The 17,223-nt window shown below is 44.4% G+C and overlaps 1 protein-coding gene across 2 annotated transcripts; it reads right to left on the bottom strand.

Moving 5' to 3' along the window:
• Positions 1-1,899: 1,899 nt before the first annotated feature.
• Positions 1,900-16,791, bottom strand: gprc5ba (G protein-coupled receptor, class C, group 5, member Ba). 2 transcript variants are annotated; one of them, XM_044331474.1, is made up of 4 exons: positions 15,749-16,791; positions 7,197-8,226; positions 6,817-6,962; positions 1,900-5,493 (listed from the first exon to the last, which is right to left on the bottom strand). In XM_044331474.1, exons 2-4 carry the CDS (start codon positions 8,224-8,226, stop codon positions 5,449-5,451), a joined length of 1,221 nt encoding a protein of 406 aa, XP_044187409.1. In that variant the 5' UTR covers positions 15,749-16,791; the 3' UTR covers positions 1,900-5,448. The 2 variants fall into 2 exon arrangements, with proteins under 2 accessions (XP_044187409.1, XP_044187410.1); XM_044331475.1 differs by having other exon boundaries at positions 6,841-6,962; positions 15,749-16,789.
• Positions 16,792-17,223: the final 432 nt, after the last annotated feature.

The raw sequence follows: 17,223 nt of genomic DNA, 5'->3' as shown, positions 1-17,223 counted from the left end.
TGTGGAGTCTCTTCAACAATTATTCAATGAATACAAGATTTTCCCTATCAATTAGGTTTAGGGAAAGATCGTGTTTTGGGTTAAAATTATCACTTTTAATGTCGTCATGGCAACAGTAAACACCACAACAAAAAACTCTCTAGAGTCAAGGTTGTAAATGTGACATTTGCTGTTGGAAGCAGGAAGCAAACAGTGGTCTCCTGCAGCTAAAGCCACTTTTTGCCATCCAACTATGTAGCCATCTACCCAACCCGCCTCTTCCTAAGAAGGAAAATTGTCACCTTTTATAGACGTCATCAGTCTCGTGGTGTCTAATAATGATGTGGATAGGCTTACATTGGAATTAGTTGAAAACCTGGTGCGTCTCATACAGGCGCTAAAGGGTGAACTGTGCGTTGGTATCAGACGCCAAGGGGCATAACAAAGCGTTGGTATTTGAGGCCATGGGAACGAGAACGGGCTGGACAGATAGATAATGGTTTGCTACACGTGGTAGCTGGCCAGCTAATGTTAGCCTTGCGCTTGGCAACTCTGTTTGCTAACTAATTAGCCATGCATTTTTTTTGTTAAACAACCAAGAGCCATTGTGTCAAATTGGCTCTACTTTGAAACTCACCCTCATTAATAGAACTGGTGTGTAGCAGGGATTAATATTTTTCCTGAAAATGAGACATTGTCTATCCGGGAACAGAAGCACACTATCCCAGGAATCCTGGGGACTGGACTTGTTTTTGAGGTACAACTTCAGCCACAGTCGAAATGCATTGGTCATATTTCAAGCAACACTAAATGCAACAAGGAGAAATATGCATAAACCCATGTGTTCCCAACCTGACTGCTGTAGTGTATTACTTGGTGGTAATAATAATCAAGACAAAAGAACAGAATTCATATTAGTCAGCATTACAATGAACATAATACTGTATAAACTTTGCACACAGCTTGAATGTCACTTTAGAATATATGTGAATAATATGAAATACCAAGTCTATTGATCTGTCTGCTGAGATGAGCCTCATGGATGTGATAGGCTATTTGACAATTCTTCATTGTATAAACAAGCAAAATTTGTTAAAGCAAGTAATTTGATGTTTTCAAAAAGAAAGAAAGAAAGAAAGTAAACTGTAGGCCTGCATATTTTCTAAATATATTCCAATATGTTCTAAATGTTTTCAAAAGAAAAAGTTTATTTCTCAGGAAATGGGAAATGGTTTGAATGGGTATTCCCGGGAATCCCGTTTCCCATTTCCATGTCATTAACAGTTTCATTTCATAGATTGAAAATGGCATTGAAATGACAAAAAAGAAAACTGGCAATAGAAATGCTGTTCAAAAGCATCTTCTTCACTTAAAACATCAGAGTATGTAAAATTTGATGGCGGCATTAGAGAACAGCGGCATTGCTTATGTGTGGAGTGGTGCCGAAATGTCATAATTTTACATATTGTGTTATTTGTTTAGCAGGCGTCAAGCAGTGTAACCTGTAACATGTTTTATAAATTGCAGATGGGGAATATAACTTGGATTGAAAAAGATTTCAAATTATTTTTTCTTTACTCCCTTGGTTTAAAAAATTATAATGATTTTTGCCTAGATTTCCAATGTATTTTAAATAAAAGCCCACAAATAAAGAAAAACTGTGTCTCGATTAATTAGTTTGTCCGACATAAAGAATAAAGTTGTCTGGGCTCTAAGTGTAAGATGTCCTTTTTGGTCATTAATAACCAAATTCGAGGGTTCTTTCAATACGTTTCTGTCAAAAAACAAATATCTATTTATATATAATCAGATTTTTAAACTGTCAAATATCAATGTTGGTATCTGCCTCAAAAATTCAGCCTTTTATGACAATCATCAGGATTCATGTATGTGGGGGAAAAAAAACACATCCAGTAAAAGTTAACTACAAACATGACACTTTTATTGAACTTTTTTTCCTGAATCGGTTACAGAAACAAGAGAGTTAACCGTGGTTTTTTTTTTTGTTTGTTTTTTTTTCATTTTTCTAATCAGGGGAATCAAGTTCTATACATAGGCATGCTGCGTCACTGCACGGTCACAGCTGTGAAAACCAATATCACCCCTGTCAGCTGCCCCGATGGAACAGTCTGAAGGCAAGACAAATCAGGAGACGACAGGCAAAGACATGTCAAACCCAGGGAGGATGGGTGTTCAATGGGCTGCCCAGGGGATGACAAACATAACATATAGAAGTTTTGTGCAAAATTTCACCACAGTCTATCTGATTTTAAACACAGAGACGATATCAGTCAGAAAATTCTCTTTTTCCCCCCTCGAGTCTTCAAGCTAACAGAGGAAGTAATAATTAGGTCCAGTTATGATGGCATTTAGTTCCTTTTCGGGGAATCATACTATTTTGGACCATTTCCCCTACCTGTAATCTCTTTGCTTCTCAAGAACCAGCTCTCTTTTGTGTTTAAGAAAGCACAGACATTAAGTGTGTCATCTGATATACACTGAAATTATGATTGCTGTCACATGACCCTTACATAAATAGAGTTAGTATTCAAAAGTATGTCTGAGAAAGGTCTTACATGTAGAAATGGTGATAAGCATGCACAGATAGGTAGTCGACGAGTGCAAAATCTACAAAGTCACATGTTATTCTTTTTTTTTTTTTGTACTCCATATTGAGTGAAAACATCACAAGAACTGAAACCTCCCCCCTCAGCTCTGACTTGAGTCTCCAGAGCTTTGTCTCCTTACTGCTGATCATCCAAAACCCTGAGGACAGTTCTTCATGGGCTACGGCACACAGATCTGGAGACGTAGCCTGTTTACGACCAGGGTTAGCCCAAACAGAGCCTGACGTAGCAGGACAAGCTCTCTTTGGGCATGGAGCTGCCCTGTCGGTACCAGTCCTATTTTAGAATAGCCAGTGGGTAAGACATAAACATACAGCAGCAGTCAAGGGTTGACCCTCAGTCTTTTCTTAGTCGAGTGTTGCTGTAAGACCAGGTGTCACCACCATGACTATTGGTTGGCTTAAAGTTAGTTTATTCAGCCCTCCCTGCTCTGCTTTTTATAATTATCCCTAAAGCATCACAGAATAAGTCACTGTTTACTGCATGAAGTGCCAAAAATTATTCACAGCCATTGTCATTTTTCGGAAAAAAAAACAAAAAAAAAAAACAAGTGTGTTTGTATCCCCGTAACTGTTACAGCAAAGAGTGGACCACTGATTTGACTGATAATTATGCTCCTTGAACATTAATCAAACAAAAAAAGCATATCTAGTGTTGGCAAAACATTTTAAAAATGCTAGTTAAAAAAAAGACACCAGCAAGAGAAAAATAAAAGCATAATGAAGCAACAAGCAAATGTATGAACACAAAGCAAACCAGTTAAAAAAAAAAAATCAGATAAAAACAGTTTGCAGTAGTCACTTCTCCAGTGGGTCATACCACACTGGTGTCTAAACTCCTACAGTTAAAAAAAAAAAAAAAAAAAAAGTAATCAAGCAAGCAAAGCTTTACAGCACTACTATGTACACAGCTTCTCGGGTGAAAGAGAGAGCTGGTGTCATGATGAAGGGAAAGGGCGTGAATCGGAGACTCCAGTGAAACAAGAGTCCTTCTTGGCACGGGGGGACTTCAGCTCGCCGACCACAGAGAGACATGAGGAGGATGAAGAGGAAGAGGAGGAGGAGGAAGAGGAGGGGTAGAGACGCTTCACCAGATGAAGAAGACAACCACACAGAGCAGAGCAGCACAGCCAACCCCCCCCCCCCCCCCCCCACCATCATGCACAAATACACTGATGGACCAGGACCAGGGAGCCATTTTCTCACACAGATCAGAGGCTGACTGAAGGAAGTCACAGAGATTTCACTGTTGCATAGACTCCCCTTGGACCTTGCTATCTCCTTCCTCAAACCCCTCCTTCTCCTCCTACTCCAATCCTCTGCATGAGCTTATGTTTGATCTCCCTCTTTCTACCTTGCACTGTAAATCTGATCTTTCTAAGGCTCTAAGATATCTCCACACACCAGCCACCGCTCTAAATATAGTCTGCCACTCACAGTTTGACTACTGTATCTGTATTAATGCTTGTCAGTGTTGTTTCTGCACTCCTGTGCCTCACTGGGAAGTTGTGTGGAGGAGTAATAAAGAGAGAAATTTAGCACCAGAAAGCAACCTTGACTGAATTTTTCCATCATCTCCCCAACACGCATAAAATCACAACACATACGCACACTTAAACACAGATAGAGGAACAAAGAACAGGAGACCTTTTAATTTCCTTGCTCCATTTCCTGCTGATATAAAGTGACAGTTTCTCCTGGCTGGTTCAAACCGCCAGTGGCCACCGGAGATGTGGGAGAGCACAGCAGTCTGACCTAGATTCATGAACCAGCACCTCCCCACTGATGACTGGCGCCCTCAACATCCAATCAGAATCCACTCTACTCCATTGTATGTCTAACAGCAGTTCATTAGCAGCTTGTTGTCCTTCCGTTCAGGTGCTCCAGGCTGCTTTTGTTGCGTCTCTGGTCACAGGGACCTCGCTGCCGATCACAGTTCAGGCTTCACAGCTTGTTTCACATTTTAGTGTCCATGCAGGTAAGAGGATGAGGCAAGGTGAGAGGAGTTATGTGTTATATTCACAGACAGTGCAGAGAAATGCAGGCCGGAAACAGAGATCGGCAAAGAGGAGGAGGAAGCCAGAGGGTCGGGTGTAACAGTCTGGAGAGGGAGGGTTTTGTTGAGGTGGTAGAGTTGAGATGCAGGGAATACACACACACACACACACACACACACACACACACACTCACTTTCTCATATCCTGCACATACACACCCACAGAGGTTGGATTCTTTTTAAGAGGGCGGTGCTCGAACTGTACAGTTGCCCATGTGCTCTGTCTTCAACTATGCTGTGGATGCATGGAGGACAGAGCCAAATGTTTCCACTTGAGCGCCAGCATTGTGAGGAGCAGCAGAAATGTCAGTCAGGCATTCTGACTGACAGGAGGAGAGATAGAACAGAGGAAAAAAAAAACGATAGATTTCACAGTTTTCAAGGATGCTTTACAGTGCTATAGTCTCAGGAGAGCAAATTAAACAAAAAGAATACTGCATGTTGGTATTTTCAGATCTGCGTATTTTTGTTTCACTTGCTGGTCATATTTTGAGTTTTTTTTTCAACCCTTCTATGGAGATTTGTGTGCTAGAAGAGCTTCAGAAGACTTTAGCTCTGTCCTCCATACACTACGTTCTCTCATTCTCACACACACACTCATACAGTAGTTGATTGGCACACAGTCAGTGCTCAAGTCCCAAGTCTGTACACAGGGTGAAAGGGCCCCGTTGGCGCCCATGTTTTAAGTTCATTCCAACCAGGCTGGCCCCTCATCCTGTACCCTTCCCTCCTCACCCTCTCCATCCTCTTCATTTTCTACCACACATCCTCTGTCCAATCCTCTCGCTCACCACAACTGCCTCCCCGTGTAGGTTGGAGGGGCAGAGGGGACCTGTAGGAGAAGGAAAAGGAAGCAAATTAAGTTTGCAATTGAAAAACCTTCCGGATAGAATCAAGTATATATTCACACATGCATCTTTAAACACACACCTGCTTGTCTACAAATGTATTCATTGCTTATAGGACCAAAATACATCTCTGACTGCCTTTTACTTTAAGATAAACCTTTTTTGGGTCATCCGGTAGATGTCTAACTGTCCCAGATTTTAAGGCAAACCACGGAGAAGCAGCACTTACTTATTGTGCACCATAAAGCTGGAACAAAACTCCAGATGATAAAACTATGTTATGCTATGAAAGCGTTTTGGGGAAATACTTCTCACAGAGCCAGGCTAGCTGTTTCCTCCTGGTTCCAGTCTTTCTGCTAAGCTAACCTAACCAGCTAATGGTGGCAACGTAATATTTATCTTCTCATTTCTTGGGGAGAAAGTGAATAAGCATAATTCCCAAAAATGTCAAACTATTCTGTTAACTCTACCGGACATAGTTCAACCATTATCCACCTTACACTTGCAACTGAAGCTCTTTTCTATTTAGTGCTCTGTGCTGTTATCTTTTTAAATTAATTTTATCCTGTGCTGTGTTAAAGGCTATAATTCTTATTTAATGTCTTTCATTCCTTCTGCAAAGCACTTCCCTTTGAATATGAATCATGCCAGATAAACTAGGTCTGCCTTTCAAATGGATGCACACAGAACCACAAAAACAGCTCTTGCAAACTAATGATATTTTATGCAGAGCAGCTCAGGAGGAGTCTCTACATTCCCTTGGTCAACTAAATTAGCATGACCGAAAACGCTAGCTGCAATCTCTAAGAATAGTGACTACAAATTATCTTTTCGTCAGTAGAGAGTGTTGTTCAGCAGTTTTTAGCCTCCTGTAGTGTGTGAGGTGTTGTGTCGTGCTGTTGTACGGCAGCTAAATACATAACACAGCGGCTGGAAAGCAATTCATCTGTGCCAGCCAGAGTGCCCATTCATCCTGCATAATGAAGGGCATGACAGTTGCATCACTCAGTGGACAGATAGCATCGCAGCTTATTTACACACACAGGAGCACATGGAGGCTCTCTCACACTCACCCGTGCACAAATCAATGTCAGATGAGTGACCGTTCATGACCAACCCATCCATGCATGTGCCTACAAAATACAGCGCACACAGGCACATGAACATGCACACGCAGATGCATAGTGCACACACACTCACACCTCTCCCTCATTCTTGTGCAATGGCGTACAGTCTGGAACGCACAAATGTGCATGCAGTCTTGTCGGGGCGGTCGAATGAGAGAGCGGCATGTAAGCGGCGTGTACCTGTGACTGGGAGGATGTACTCACCGCTCCCCCGTTCAGGATCATGGTCATCTCGGTGGGCTGGTAGACGTTGCTGCGGAAAGGAGCGCTGGGCCTGGCGCCGGTGTTACTGTTGTGTTGCCCGGCACCGCCACCGCTCCTCAAGCCTGGTATGAAAAAGACAGAGATTACTCACTGTGACTCAACACATCACTGTCTCTCTTGAAGAAAGAAACACTTGCTGTGTAATGCGGCACCACAGAAATTTCCTCCTGTACTTATTTCTAGCTACACATACACATTTTCCTGGTGTTCTATTACTCACTTTGGCCTACATTCCACCTACAGTCTGTCCGCACATATATATCCTGTCTGCTCTAAAATATTGGATTGCACTGTACCTGCAGTGTTCTCGTCGCTGTATCCGTAGCCCTGGTTCTCCACAAACTGCCTGTGAGAGAGGGGGATATCTTCGTCAAAGCTGGTCTCCCTCATCCGTGTCGAGTTCTGGGAGGTGTCAAAGTAATCCGGGGCAGTGGGCTGTGGTGGGGGTCTCAGACAGATGTGGGATTCAGGAATGGCATGGAAGATCAGCAGCAGCCAGCCCTGAGCTACTAAAGCGATGGCCAGTGCCGGATCATTCCAATCTGGGGACCTCCCTAGCCAGGCATTGCCATACAGATAGAAGCCCACCCAGGCCACCCACAGGAGCAGTGACAGCAGGCAGCTCACCAGCAGCCAGATGGCATTGCAGCGCCACTGACGTGTCTTCCCACACAGAGCCAGGGAGGCGGCAGTCAGCGCGGCTAGTAGGAGGGCTAGCACATAGCTGCAGGCTAGTGAGAAGTCCAGAGGCAGGTACTGACAGGCATCTCGCCCCTCCCTCAGCACGGTCAGAAGTAGCCATTCGGCAGCGATGATGCCCTGCACAGCGCTCAAACCCAGCGCCAGGCCTGTTAGAGCGCAGCCCCCGGGACTCCGGCGCTCCCGGCCCAGTCTGCGCAAACGGACACCCTGCACCAGCAAGCAGGAGAAGCAAACAGCAAAAAGAAGACCCCACAAGGCCCTGCGGAGCAGACATAACGACTCATCCTGCTCAATCAGGTAAGCAAAGCTCAGGCCGAACAAACCAAGGATGCCCAGGAGAAGCAGGAGGATGGGTCCCACGCCGCTACGCTTCTCAGCCTCGCTGATGTGGTGTAAGCGGCACAGCAGGACTAAGGCTAGCAAGAGGGCAGCCAGCACCCCACCAGCAGCCACTGACTCGACAGCCACACCCCATATGGAGTCCAGGTCACAAAGGAGGGTGTAGGGACGCACAAGGCCCCAGCCGCAGCCTCTTGGGAGAGCCTCAGAGTCCTCCGAGTCTTGACTGTTGGCACGATGGGTAACAGTCAGCAGCAGCAGGAGGAGGACTGGGTGGAACGCCATCTATGAGAAAATCAACAAAAGAGAGGAAAGAATGCGATGATGCAGAGAACAAGGGGCAAAGGGAATATGGAGGAAATCAGTGTAGAGAAAGGGGAGAAAGACAGGGAATGAAAAGTGAGTCATTTTGGTCATAAATGTTTGGAAAGCAACAAAGCTGAGCAGTCAGTCATTCCCACAGCAATTATCCGCCTGTGATTGACAATACAGACAATCAGCCACTGCTGTGTTTTAGAGAGGAAACAAAGGACAGTAGTTCATGCAGGGTGAATGACTGAAGCCTTTTCAAACACAAAACACACACACATCCTGTTTCACCAATACTAAGAGCTCTGCCCTTTTCTGAACCTTTTAAAGGCTTTAAAGGTTTCATTTTGCAAACCCCCTCCAAATAAACAACATACACATGGAAGAAAAACACCAACAAATCCAGAAAAGTCCAGAGCAGCTGCCTTTAGTTCATTCACAAAGACGTAAGGTCAGAGTCGGAGCACCTGCAGTTTTTCTACTGAGAGTTTAGAGGTGTACGATATGTCCAGTCTCGTCCAGTGAACCGGCTGCCGGAGCACTGACAGGAGAGCTGCAGCATCATGCATATTTTAATGAAAAAACAGAGATACAGAGGAGGGAACTAGTGCGTACAAGCAGTTCTACTCACTATCAGGCATCTAAGGGCATCTAGCAAGGCATGAGACAATGTATTATACACTGCATGAAAATACACAGCAACTGGAGCACAAGTACAAACACTCATGTACTTTTGAGAGAAGCGTCCCAGTGAAGAAAAAAAACCTGCAAAATCAATGCTGTCTCAGTCTTCCTTTTCCTTTATTCATCAAAACTGTCAGACAGGCACACACACACAGACACACAAATAAACATTCTTCCGTTTCATTGAGGTCTTTGCTGGGATGATCAGCGCTGTCGTTTCACCTGACAAGCCGTGTGTTTTATGGGAGGTTGATCTGTACTTAAAGCGGCCACAAAACCACACACACACACACATACACACAAACACATTTTCTTGCCAGGTTACTGTCAACTGTCTCCGCTGCATCACTGAGCTTTCAGAAATTCTTTCCAAACTGGCTCATACATTAGTGTTTTAAACAATCAGCTTCCACAAAGCACACACACGCACACACACACACACACACACACACCCCTCTCTCTCTGTGCCTGAAGCTACACTTTGGATTGTTTATTTCAGAGGACTTTCAGACTCACTGTAGTTTTGACATAAAAAATCTCCACGTGTCCACAAATAGACTGTGCCACAATATTTACATACCACATAAAGGACACTGGATATCTTCAGCTTCAAATTCTCTCTATATATGCCAGTAAGTCAGGGAGGGATACATACATGGCCATCAGGGAAGAAAGCTAGGTTTAAATACACACCAGCCAGGGCCACAGGTCACACACAGTCCTTCCAGCATGCAGTTTAAATGGGGCAGACAGTGAGAAAGAGACGGAGCCAGGCTGATGCAGCCACTAGATACTCTGATTTTTTTTCCACAAGCAAATTAGAACAAAGGTGGGAGGAGGTGGGGGAGATTTGCCACAAATGTACTAAGACTAGCCTTGTTTTTGATTGTATGATGTATCTTTTTGATGCAATCAACCTGTAACTTTTCAAGAAGGTTAGTACAGTATTTTAGCATAAAAGATGTGTCCACTTTTGCACAAGAATGGGCCATGAAAATGTGAAAAAAACATTATTGATATAACATTAATAAGGGACTGAGCTCACATCGAATAAGACAATAAGAACTGAGAAATTGGATCATATACACACAAAACACATACTCACATCTACACACGGATACTGACAGCATAGCTGGTCCATCCATTTACTTACAGGCTTTTGATGTGTCTTTCCTCATATCCATTTTTTAAAATCTATTTTAAGGCAGCAGTTGTTTACAACTTGTGAAAATTCATTATTTACATCGTTGAGACCAGAGGGCAAAGCAGTGAAAAATGCATGTGTGCATATAGATGTGTGGTTTGTGCATATTCATTTGTTTAGAGCTCTTTCATGTATCCTTCAGAGATTTACACCCTCCAAAATTCCTCCTCCATGCCTCCTCATTACTAAAATTCTTCACTCCCTCGTATCCTGTCATAATTTCAGCCTCGTTTTTGTTCTGTTTCCTGTCATCTCCTTCTCTCCTTGTCGCGGCAGCTCATAGCCGCCGGTTATTATTGGTCTACATTAACATCAATCAGTGCTTACAGAGGGATGAGTCACCAGAACAAAAAAGAAAACATAGTGATGGATCTGTACACACACAAACACCAACATGCATGCCTGCACAACACACATACTCCTGATGAACTCCAAACATCATGTTGTTTGTCAAGTGAGCCCCTGATAACCATGGTTACGCCCCATCTCTAAATGACAGGAATAAAACAAAAGGGAAAGGAGACAAAGAGAGAAGGCTCACTCATCCACAACAAGCCTAGCAGACTGCTCCTCCTCTGTCTTTTTTGCACTTTTCTTTTTGTTCTTCTTCACCACCTTCTTGTTACCTTCTAATGACAGAGCCTGTAAAACCACACGGTCAGTCGGGACACTCACATCAAGAGACAGAAAGACTGGAGCTCGCGTTCTGCACACTAGTGCCCGCTTTTTCACTCGCTCACCCTCTCACCCGTGTCACCCCCTCTTGCACAGATGGTTTCTCTGGCTGCTTTTTGAGTGTGACTTGGCAGACTGGCGAACTGAAAGCTGATGGACGCACACAGAGATCTGCCAGTGGCAAAACACACATGCAATCACAGAATCACATGTACGCAGTCAGCCAGACATGCATGTGCAAAATCGCAAATGCTCATGCAAACCTTCCACAAACATGCACGACTTACAGCACATAACACACACCTACAGCACACATGCCACACACTCAAATCCTTTTCCCCTCCTTCTCCTCACTAATATGAGTCGTGTCAAAATAGAAAGAGAGAGCCCCTGGCCTTCCGCTTTGTGCGGCACAGAGGACGCTGCCGCCGTCTCATCCTCCACTCCCCTCCCCTCCCTCTGTCTTTCTAGACATGTTTCTCTTTCTGTCACTCCCGCTCCATGCAGCCATTTCTGTCCTCCCCTCCATTTCAAAATCTCTATTCTTTCAGATTTCAATGCCCCCTCTCCTCCAGAGCAGCCAGAGCAGTCTCATCTCTCTGCTACATTTGAAGATGTGCTGTGAAAGATGCATCTACACCCTCCTCTCCCATTTTCTCCCTCTTTTTACCCCCACCATTTTGGCTTCTCCTTCTTCCCTCCTTCTCCTTCTCCTTCTTCCCTCCTTCTCCTTCTCCTCTCCTCTCCTCTCGTCCCCTCTCCTCTCCTCTGCTCTCCTCTCCTCTCCTCTGCTCTCCTCTCCTCTGCTCTCCTCTCCTCTCCTCTGCTCTCCTCTCCTCCCCTCTCCCCTCCTCTCCTCTCCTCTCCTCTCCTCTCCTCTCCTCTCTTCTCCTCTCCTCTCCTTTCCTTTCTCACCCCCACCTCCTTCCCTCCTACCCCCTTGCCTTTATTTTTGCTGGGTATCTTATGTAACGGGGGGGAAGGATCCAGCTCCTGCTAGTTCTGCTGCATGGCTGCTGTTTCTCAGGCATCATCTTCCTCAGTGCCAAGCAGCCTGCTGGCACTCAGAGGTCCATCTTTGTATTCTGCACGTAGAAGGGTTGCATGCATTCATGCTGCACGTGTTACTCATACACACAGACATATATATATATATATATACACACAGGCTGGCACTAAGCCCATGTGTGCTGGGCCTATTTGCATGTAAATATCACATTCTGTTTGGTGGCATGTATTATGCATGTGTGTGTGTGTGACGGCGCCACATTCTCACACAAAGCTGAATGTGGCAAGTATGCAGCGTGCATTCCTTATAGCGCTGCTGCTGCTGCTTCTGTTGCTGCTGTTGCTGCTAACACACAACAGGAATACAGGCGTGAGAGTGCAAATGCGTAGCACTGCAGTCATTCAAATCTGCTCCCGGCTGGATAGGCAGGGATGGTGAAATCCAGGGAGCAGTCCTGTACAATTACCGCCTTGTATAATTATCAGACATAGCACACAACCAGATGCTGTCTAATTACCATGGTGATAATTGGGAGGATTATTGCATTTTGACGACCCGCTACAATTCTCCTTTTTTTCCCTCCTACTGTTTTATTCAGAAGGGACGATCATTGAGAAAATGTGTGTGTGTGTGTGTGTGAGTCAATACGAGTGTGTGTATGGTTGTGCCTATGTGTCTGGCAACACATGGATCCAGCTGTTGAGGTGAGCAGGTCATTTATGCAGGACTTATGCTGGTATCTGCTCACTAATGATGCCTTATCCACTGTCTACTCTAACACTACCAGACCTTTCCTTTTCTGACAGTTCATAAATGAACATCTTACATCAGTGGCTGGGCTTACATAATGCCTTAGATAGCAGTCATGTTACATTAACCCAGGCTGTCTGGATGTCTTGGCTCACTGTATGGGGATTTGTTTTGGATTAAAAACACATCTGTGCTTCTAAATAAGCTTGTATGCTTTAATGGCTAAGTTTCATCAGACATGTCTTTTAACCTTTGCAATTTCTTTCTCAACTTTCATCTTGAGTAAGAACAACCGGTTTGAACTGGCCTCCACAGTTTGAATCTGGTCTGAAACAATGTCCAGGAAAAAATGGAGAGACATCACAAAAGTAATGAGTACCAATAAGGACCAGACTCTCTTAACTGAGGACTTCTCTGATACTTATTTCTCTTTGAACAAACCTTCTTTACATTTACATTACTGACATTTAGCTGGCATCCAGAACAGACAGGATGTTTCTTTCACACTCAAAGACACATGGTTGTTGTAAGCACTGAACTTTGCGGAGACATGGCCTCTCCAACGATGCATTCAGCTGGAATCAGAGACCTCCTACGCAGAAAATTGCAAAGACACAGCCAATTTACATGAGATTTTGAAGCATGTAGTTTTGAGATAGATATATCTGGTCCAGGTTGGCTGAAATAAACTGACATGACATCACAGCTAAACAGCAGCACACACAGTGAACCATTTAAATTTCCTATGCATAGTTTCATACTTTAAAACATATCTACAATACCTTTGACACCAAGTATGCCATAATTTTTTAATGTTCTGACAAGATATTTATTGTAGCAGTCTACTCCAATCCATTTGTGATGATTTTTGTTTGATGGACTTCACTGTCGGACAGATATGGTTGCAGACATTTATGTTTTTTCTTGACCAAATGTAAAGGAATGTATTTAGCTCACCACTGGAAACTCATCCACTTCTTATTTTACAAACATGCATAATAACCACAAAGTGCACTGCATCGTTGTATCTCTGCCTCCATCTCTAAACCTCCAGAGTGACATCACCAATCCCACAGACAGATAAAAGGATGAAAGTAAAGAAAGGGGATGAAGGAGACAAAAGAGGGGAAGAGATGCAGCATACATCAAGGTATGACCTATGGCTGTGCTAAAATATTTAAAGAGTTGGTGAGGAAGTTTTGGGGGGAAAACAGACTCCCAGATGCAGTGAAAAAGCAGGGATAAGGAGAAAAATGTAAGGAGATTGAAGGGTGACACTGAGAAAGAGGTAGTCCATTCACTGCACCGGTCTTCTGGGTGTCAGCATGGAGAAACTGACAGTGGAAGTATTTTCCCTTGCCTCTTTAGACATCCCTGGCCATCCTAATTAGGCCTCATTACCATGTGACTGGGCTCACAGCAAGACCATATGCTAATTGACTTGGCAATTAACAGTGCCAATGTTTAATCTCAACCCTCACACCTCCCTCCACCCCCCCCTTCCCTACTCCTCTGTCTACATCAACAACTGATGGTCAGATGTGAGGACATCCCAAACCCCAAAACTGTACCCTGAAACCAGAACCACAGACCTCCGGTGTCATGTGTTCTGCTTTCATGTGACATCAATACGCATGTTATATTATAGATAATTGATGGGATCTAAGGTGAGATGAATGGGGGTTGATCACAGGAGCACCAGAGAGATCAGATATGGTTAGACAGTGTGATAGTGATCAGAGGGGCTGTGTGAGCAGGAGAAACAAGGAACAGCCGGATGTGCGGAGGAAGAATTGGAGCGAGCCATGTGCCTGGAGCGTGTGTGTGTGTGTGTGTGTGTGTGTGTGTGTGTGTGGAGGGGAGGGGCGTGCGCATGATCGCAAATGCACATAGGGAAGTTCCCGTGTATGTGGGCTCGCACTCCTCGTTGTGTCATGTGTACAGAAAGAGGCCACACACACACACACACACGCGCACACACATTCATACAAACAAGGTACATATGGCATCAGCCCCAAGGAGATACTGTAGCATCCTCTTTTCCCAAGAGGAAGCTAACTAACTCATGAAAGCGCAGCCTGAAAATAAACAGCTCCACTCTGCTGAATATTGATTAATGATGGAACACAGAACACTCCAAAATAGGCCCGGGAGCTTTCTGAGTACACAAATACCGCACTGACACTGGCTCAAGGCTCATGTATCATCTATCTGTTGACCAACAGAAAGTCAATCTATACATTGACATCCATTTCCATACAAATGTCCTTTCTCTAATTGGACTCAAGAGGGTATCTAAAGTTCAATTTCTGAGTTTAGACAACCTATCCTGGGCCCTGGCTCTTGTTATGAGGCCAGCGTGGGAGGGACATGTCTAATATAAGGGACACCCTTGGTTTTAGCTGACCTAAGGAGCAGCTTAATGCAAACTCACATATAGAGAATGCTCTTTTTCTCTTCTTTTTTCAGCAAACCCCCTCTCTGAACAATGCTGGCCACATGGGAGGGTCCCTGGGGGATTCCAGAAGAGTGTGTTTGTTTGAGGGACCAGCAGTAAGACCATTGTTACTGAGGTGTGTGTGTGAGAGAGAGATCCAAAAATAAAGAATGACATCTAACCTCTAAACTAAAGAATGGAGGAGTGATTGGCACTCCTAAAATATCCCTGTGTATTGTGGGATGAAAATAGCAGCGCAGCTAAGAAACCATCGTCTTCATCCTCGTGAGAAAAATGTGCCACAGCCAGTCATTCATTAGATTTCACACAGGTCAAAGCCCTCCACAGACCTGCCTTTGGTTAAGCTTAACATGGTTTTGTCAAATGCCCTGGAGGTCAAGGCCATTTGTGCCAAGCCCTGTGCGTAAATGTACAATTCTGCAACATTTCTACAACACAGCGTGCCTTTTCTGCTTCATACACCTTTACATTTGGTGCATCGACATCGCCTTTCTCCCAGGGCTGCTGTCAGTGATGCAACTTCCACCTCAGTGGTGATAAACACCGAAACAACCTTGTTACGACACAAGCAGAGGAGATGCATTCAAAATAACCGAGATGCTCTGTGGGTTATTCAGCCGAAATAGTCCTATACCCACTGAATATATCACACTCCCCTACCGACCCCCATTCTTATTAATCAATGTCCTACACGGGCTACATGGTGAGCAGCACGTACCTTAATCGATGTAAACAAATCCGATGGAGAACGAAGGCAGATGCACAGCTGTCAGGTTTGATAGGAGACGGGACAAAAAAATGTCACATTTCGGAATGAGCTCCGCTCGCTGTGTTTGCGTATTCTCTCTCCATCCACATGGACTTGTGCGCGATCAACCCAGATGATTCCTCCAGCTTTCAAACCAGAGGAACCCGGTTATTCAGCCCGTGTCCGTTGTCCTCAGAGGTAGAATGGGCATGAATACCGAGTCCTGACAAGTCCAGACGGAAGAGACGAAACGCGCCGAGGTGTCAGAGTTGAATTGTGGTAGATAAATTTTGGCGTTTTCCCCTAAATCCTTTGTTCAGTGGTACGCATCTTTGACTTTTCACTCTGCACCAATAAAGGAGCATTCAACAAAAATAAACAAAACACACAATGTCTCGAAATCCTGTGATGCGTAGAAACGGTGCCCCAAAACCAGCCGGATCCTCCTCTCCTGCTATAGCGCTGATTAAGCCGCTGAATGTCCGTGCTGACGCTCACTGCTCCCCGCTGCACATCTCTCGACTGAATGCATCACAAAACTGCGCTCCGCATAACGTGCGTAATGATAATCCCTCTCCGCACACACACACATGCACAACACACATACACACAGAGAAAGTGACAGCTCTCCGGAGCTTCCACAGTCCCCACTGATTCCTCTCTGTCCTGCCTCTCTCTAACGGAACCCTGTTAAACTCACAGATAAATTAATTGGCGACTGACAGGGGAAGCACCTTATTAAATCGTTTCTAGACGCGCAGCCGGTCTCTCTCTGTCTGTCTGTCTCTCTCTCTCTCTCTCTCTCTCTCTCTCTCTCTCTCTCTCTCTCTCTCTCTCTCTCTCTCTCTCTCTCTCTCTCTCTCTCACGCACACACACACCTTCTAAAAATCTATTTTAAATATCACTGTCAGTCTGTATGCACTATTTGGACTCTATTCCTGCTTAGTTCCAGTTTGTAGAACTGTTTTTCCCCTCGTTGACTGAGCCAAAGTAATAGAAAGTATGCCACGAGACATGAGAGTGCCAAGTTAAACTATTAAAAATTAATTTCCGGTTACATGTTTCAGAATAAAGTTCTTAAGGTAAATTTCATCAGTTCAATATAGAAATCACATCATGTCTACTATAATACTGATCTGTTTCTTCCAAATGACAAGCTAAATAAATGGAATGGTGCTGCATTTTTGTCCAATTTGCCTCTCATTTCCCTCATTCACACACTCACACACCACCGGCAGTAGGCTACCATGCAAGGCACTGCAGTGTTTCGCTCAAGGACACTTCAACATGTGCACAGAAGGAGCTCTACCGGCTGAGCCACAACAGCAACAGAGCCATTGCGTGCGCTGCCATATGCATTTCACAAAGACCTGCTCCCATGTTATTTTATTTTATCACTTTATAGGCTAATTTTTTAATGGTAAACTTTCAAAATACCTGCCTC

This window comes from Thunnus albacares, chromosome 17 (assembly GCF_914725855.1).
Source record: "Thunnus albacares chromosome 17, fThuAlb1.1, whole genome shotgun sequence".
In the NCBI taxonomy this organism is placed as follows: domain Eukaryota; kingdom Metazoa; phylum Chordata; class Actinopteri; order Scombriformes; family Scombridae; genus Thunnus; species Thunnus albacares.
Note: the sequence above shows the minus strand (reverse complement) of the source record. Positions and strands in the feature narration are given on the sequence as shown.

Excerpts from the sequence above, each read along its gene's own strand:
- gprc5ba (XM_044331474.1), bottom strand. The coding sequence starts at position 8,226 with ATGGCGTTCCACCCAGTCCTCCTCCTGCTGCTGCTGACTGTTACCCAT. Across the intron at positions 6,963-7,196 it reads CAGCGACGAGAACACTGCAG|GCTTGAGGAGCGGTGGCGGT; the intron begins GTACAGTGCAAT and ends TTTTCATACCAG. Across the intron at positions 5,494-6,816 it reads GTACATCCTCCCAGTCACAG|GTCCCCTCTGCCCCTCCAAC; the intron begins GTACACGCCGCT and ends CTTCTCCTACAG.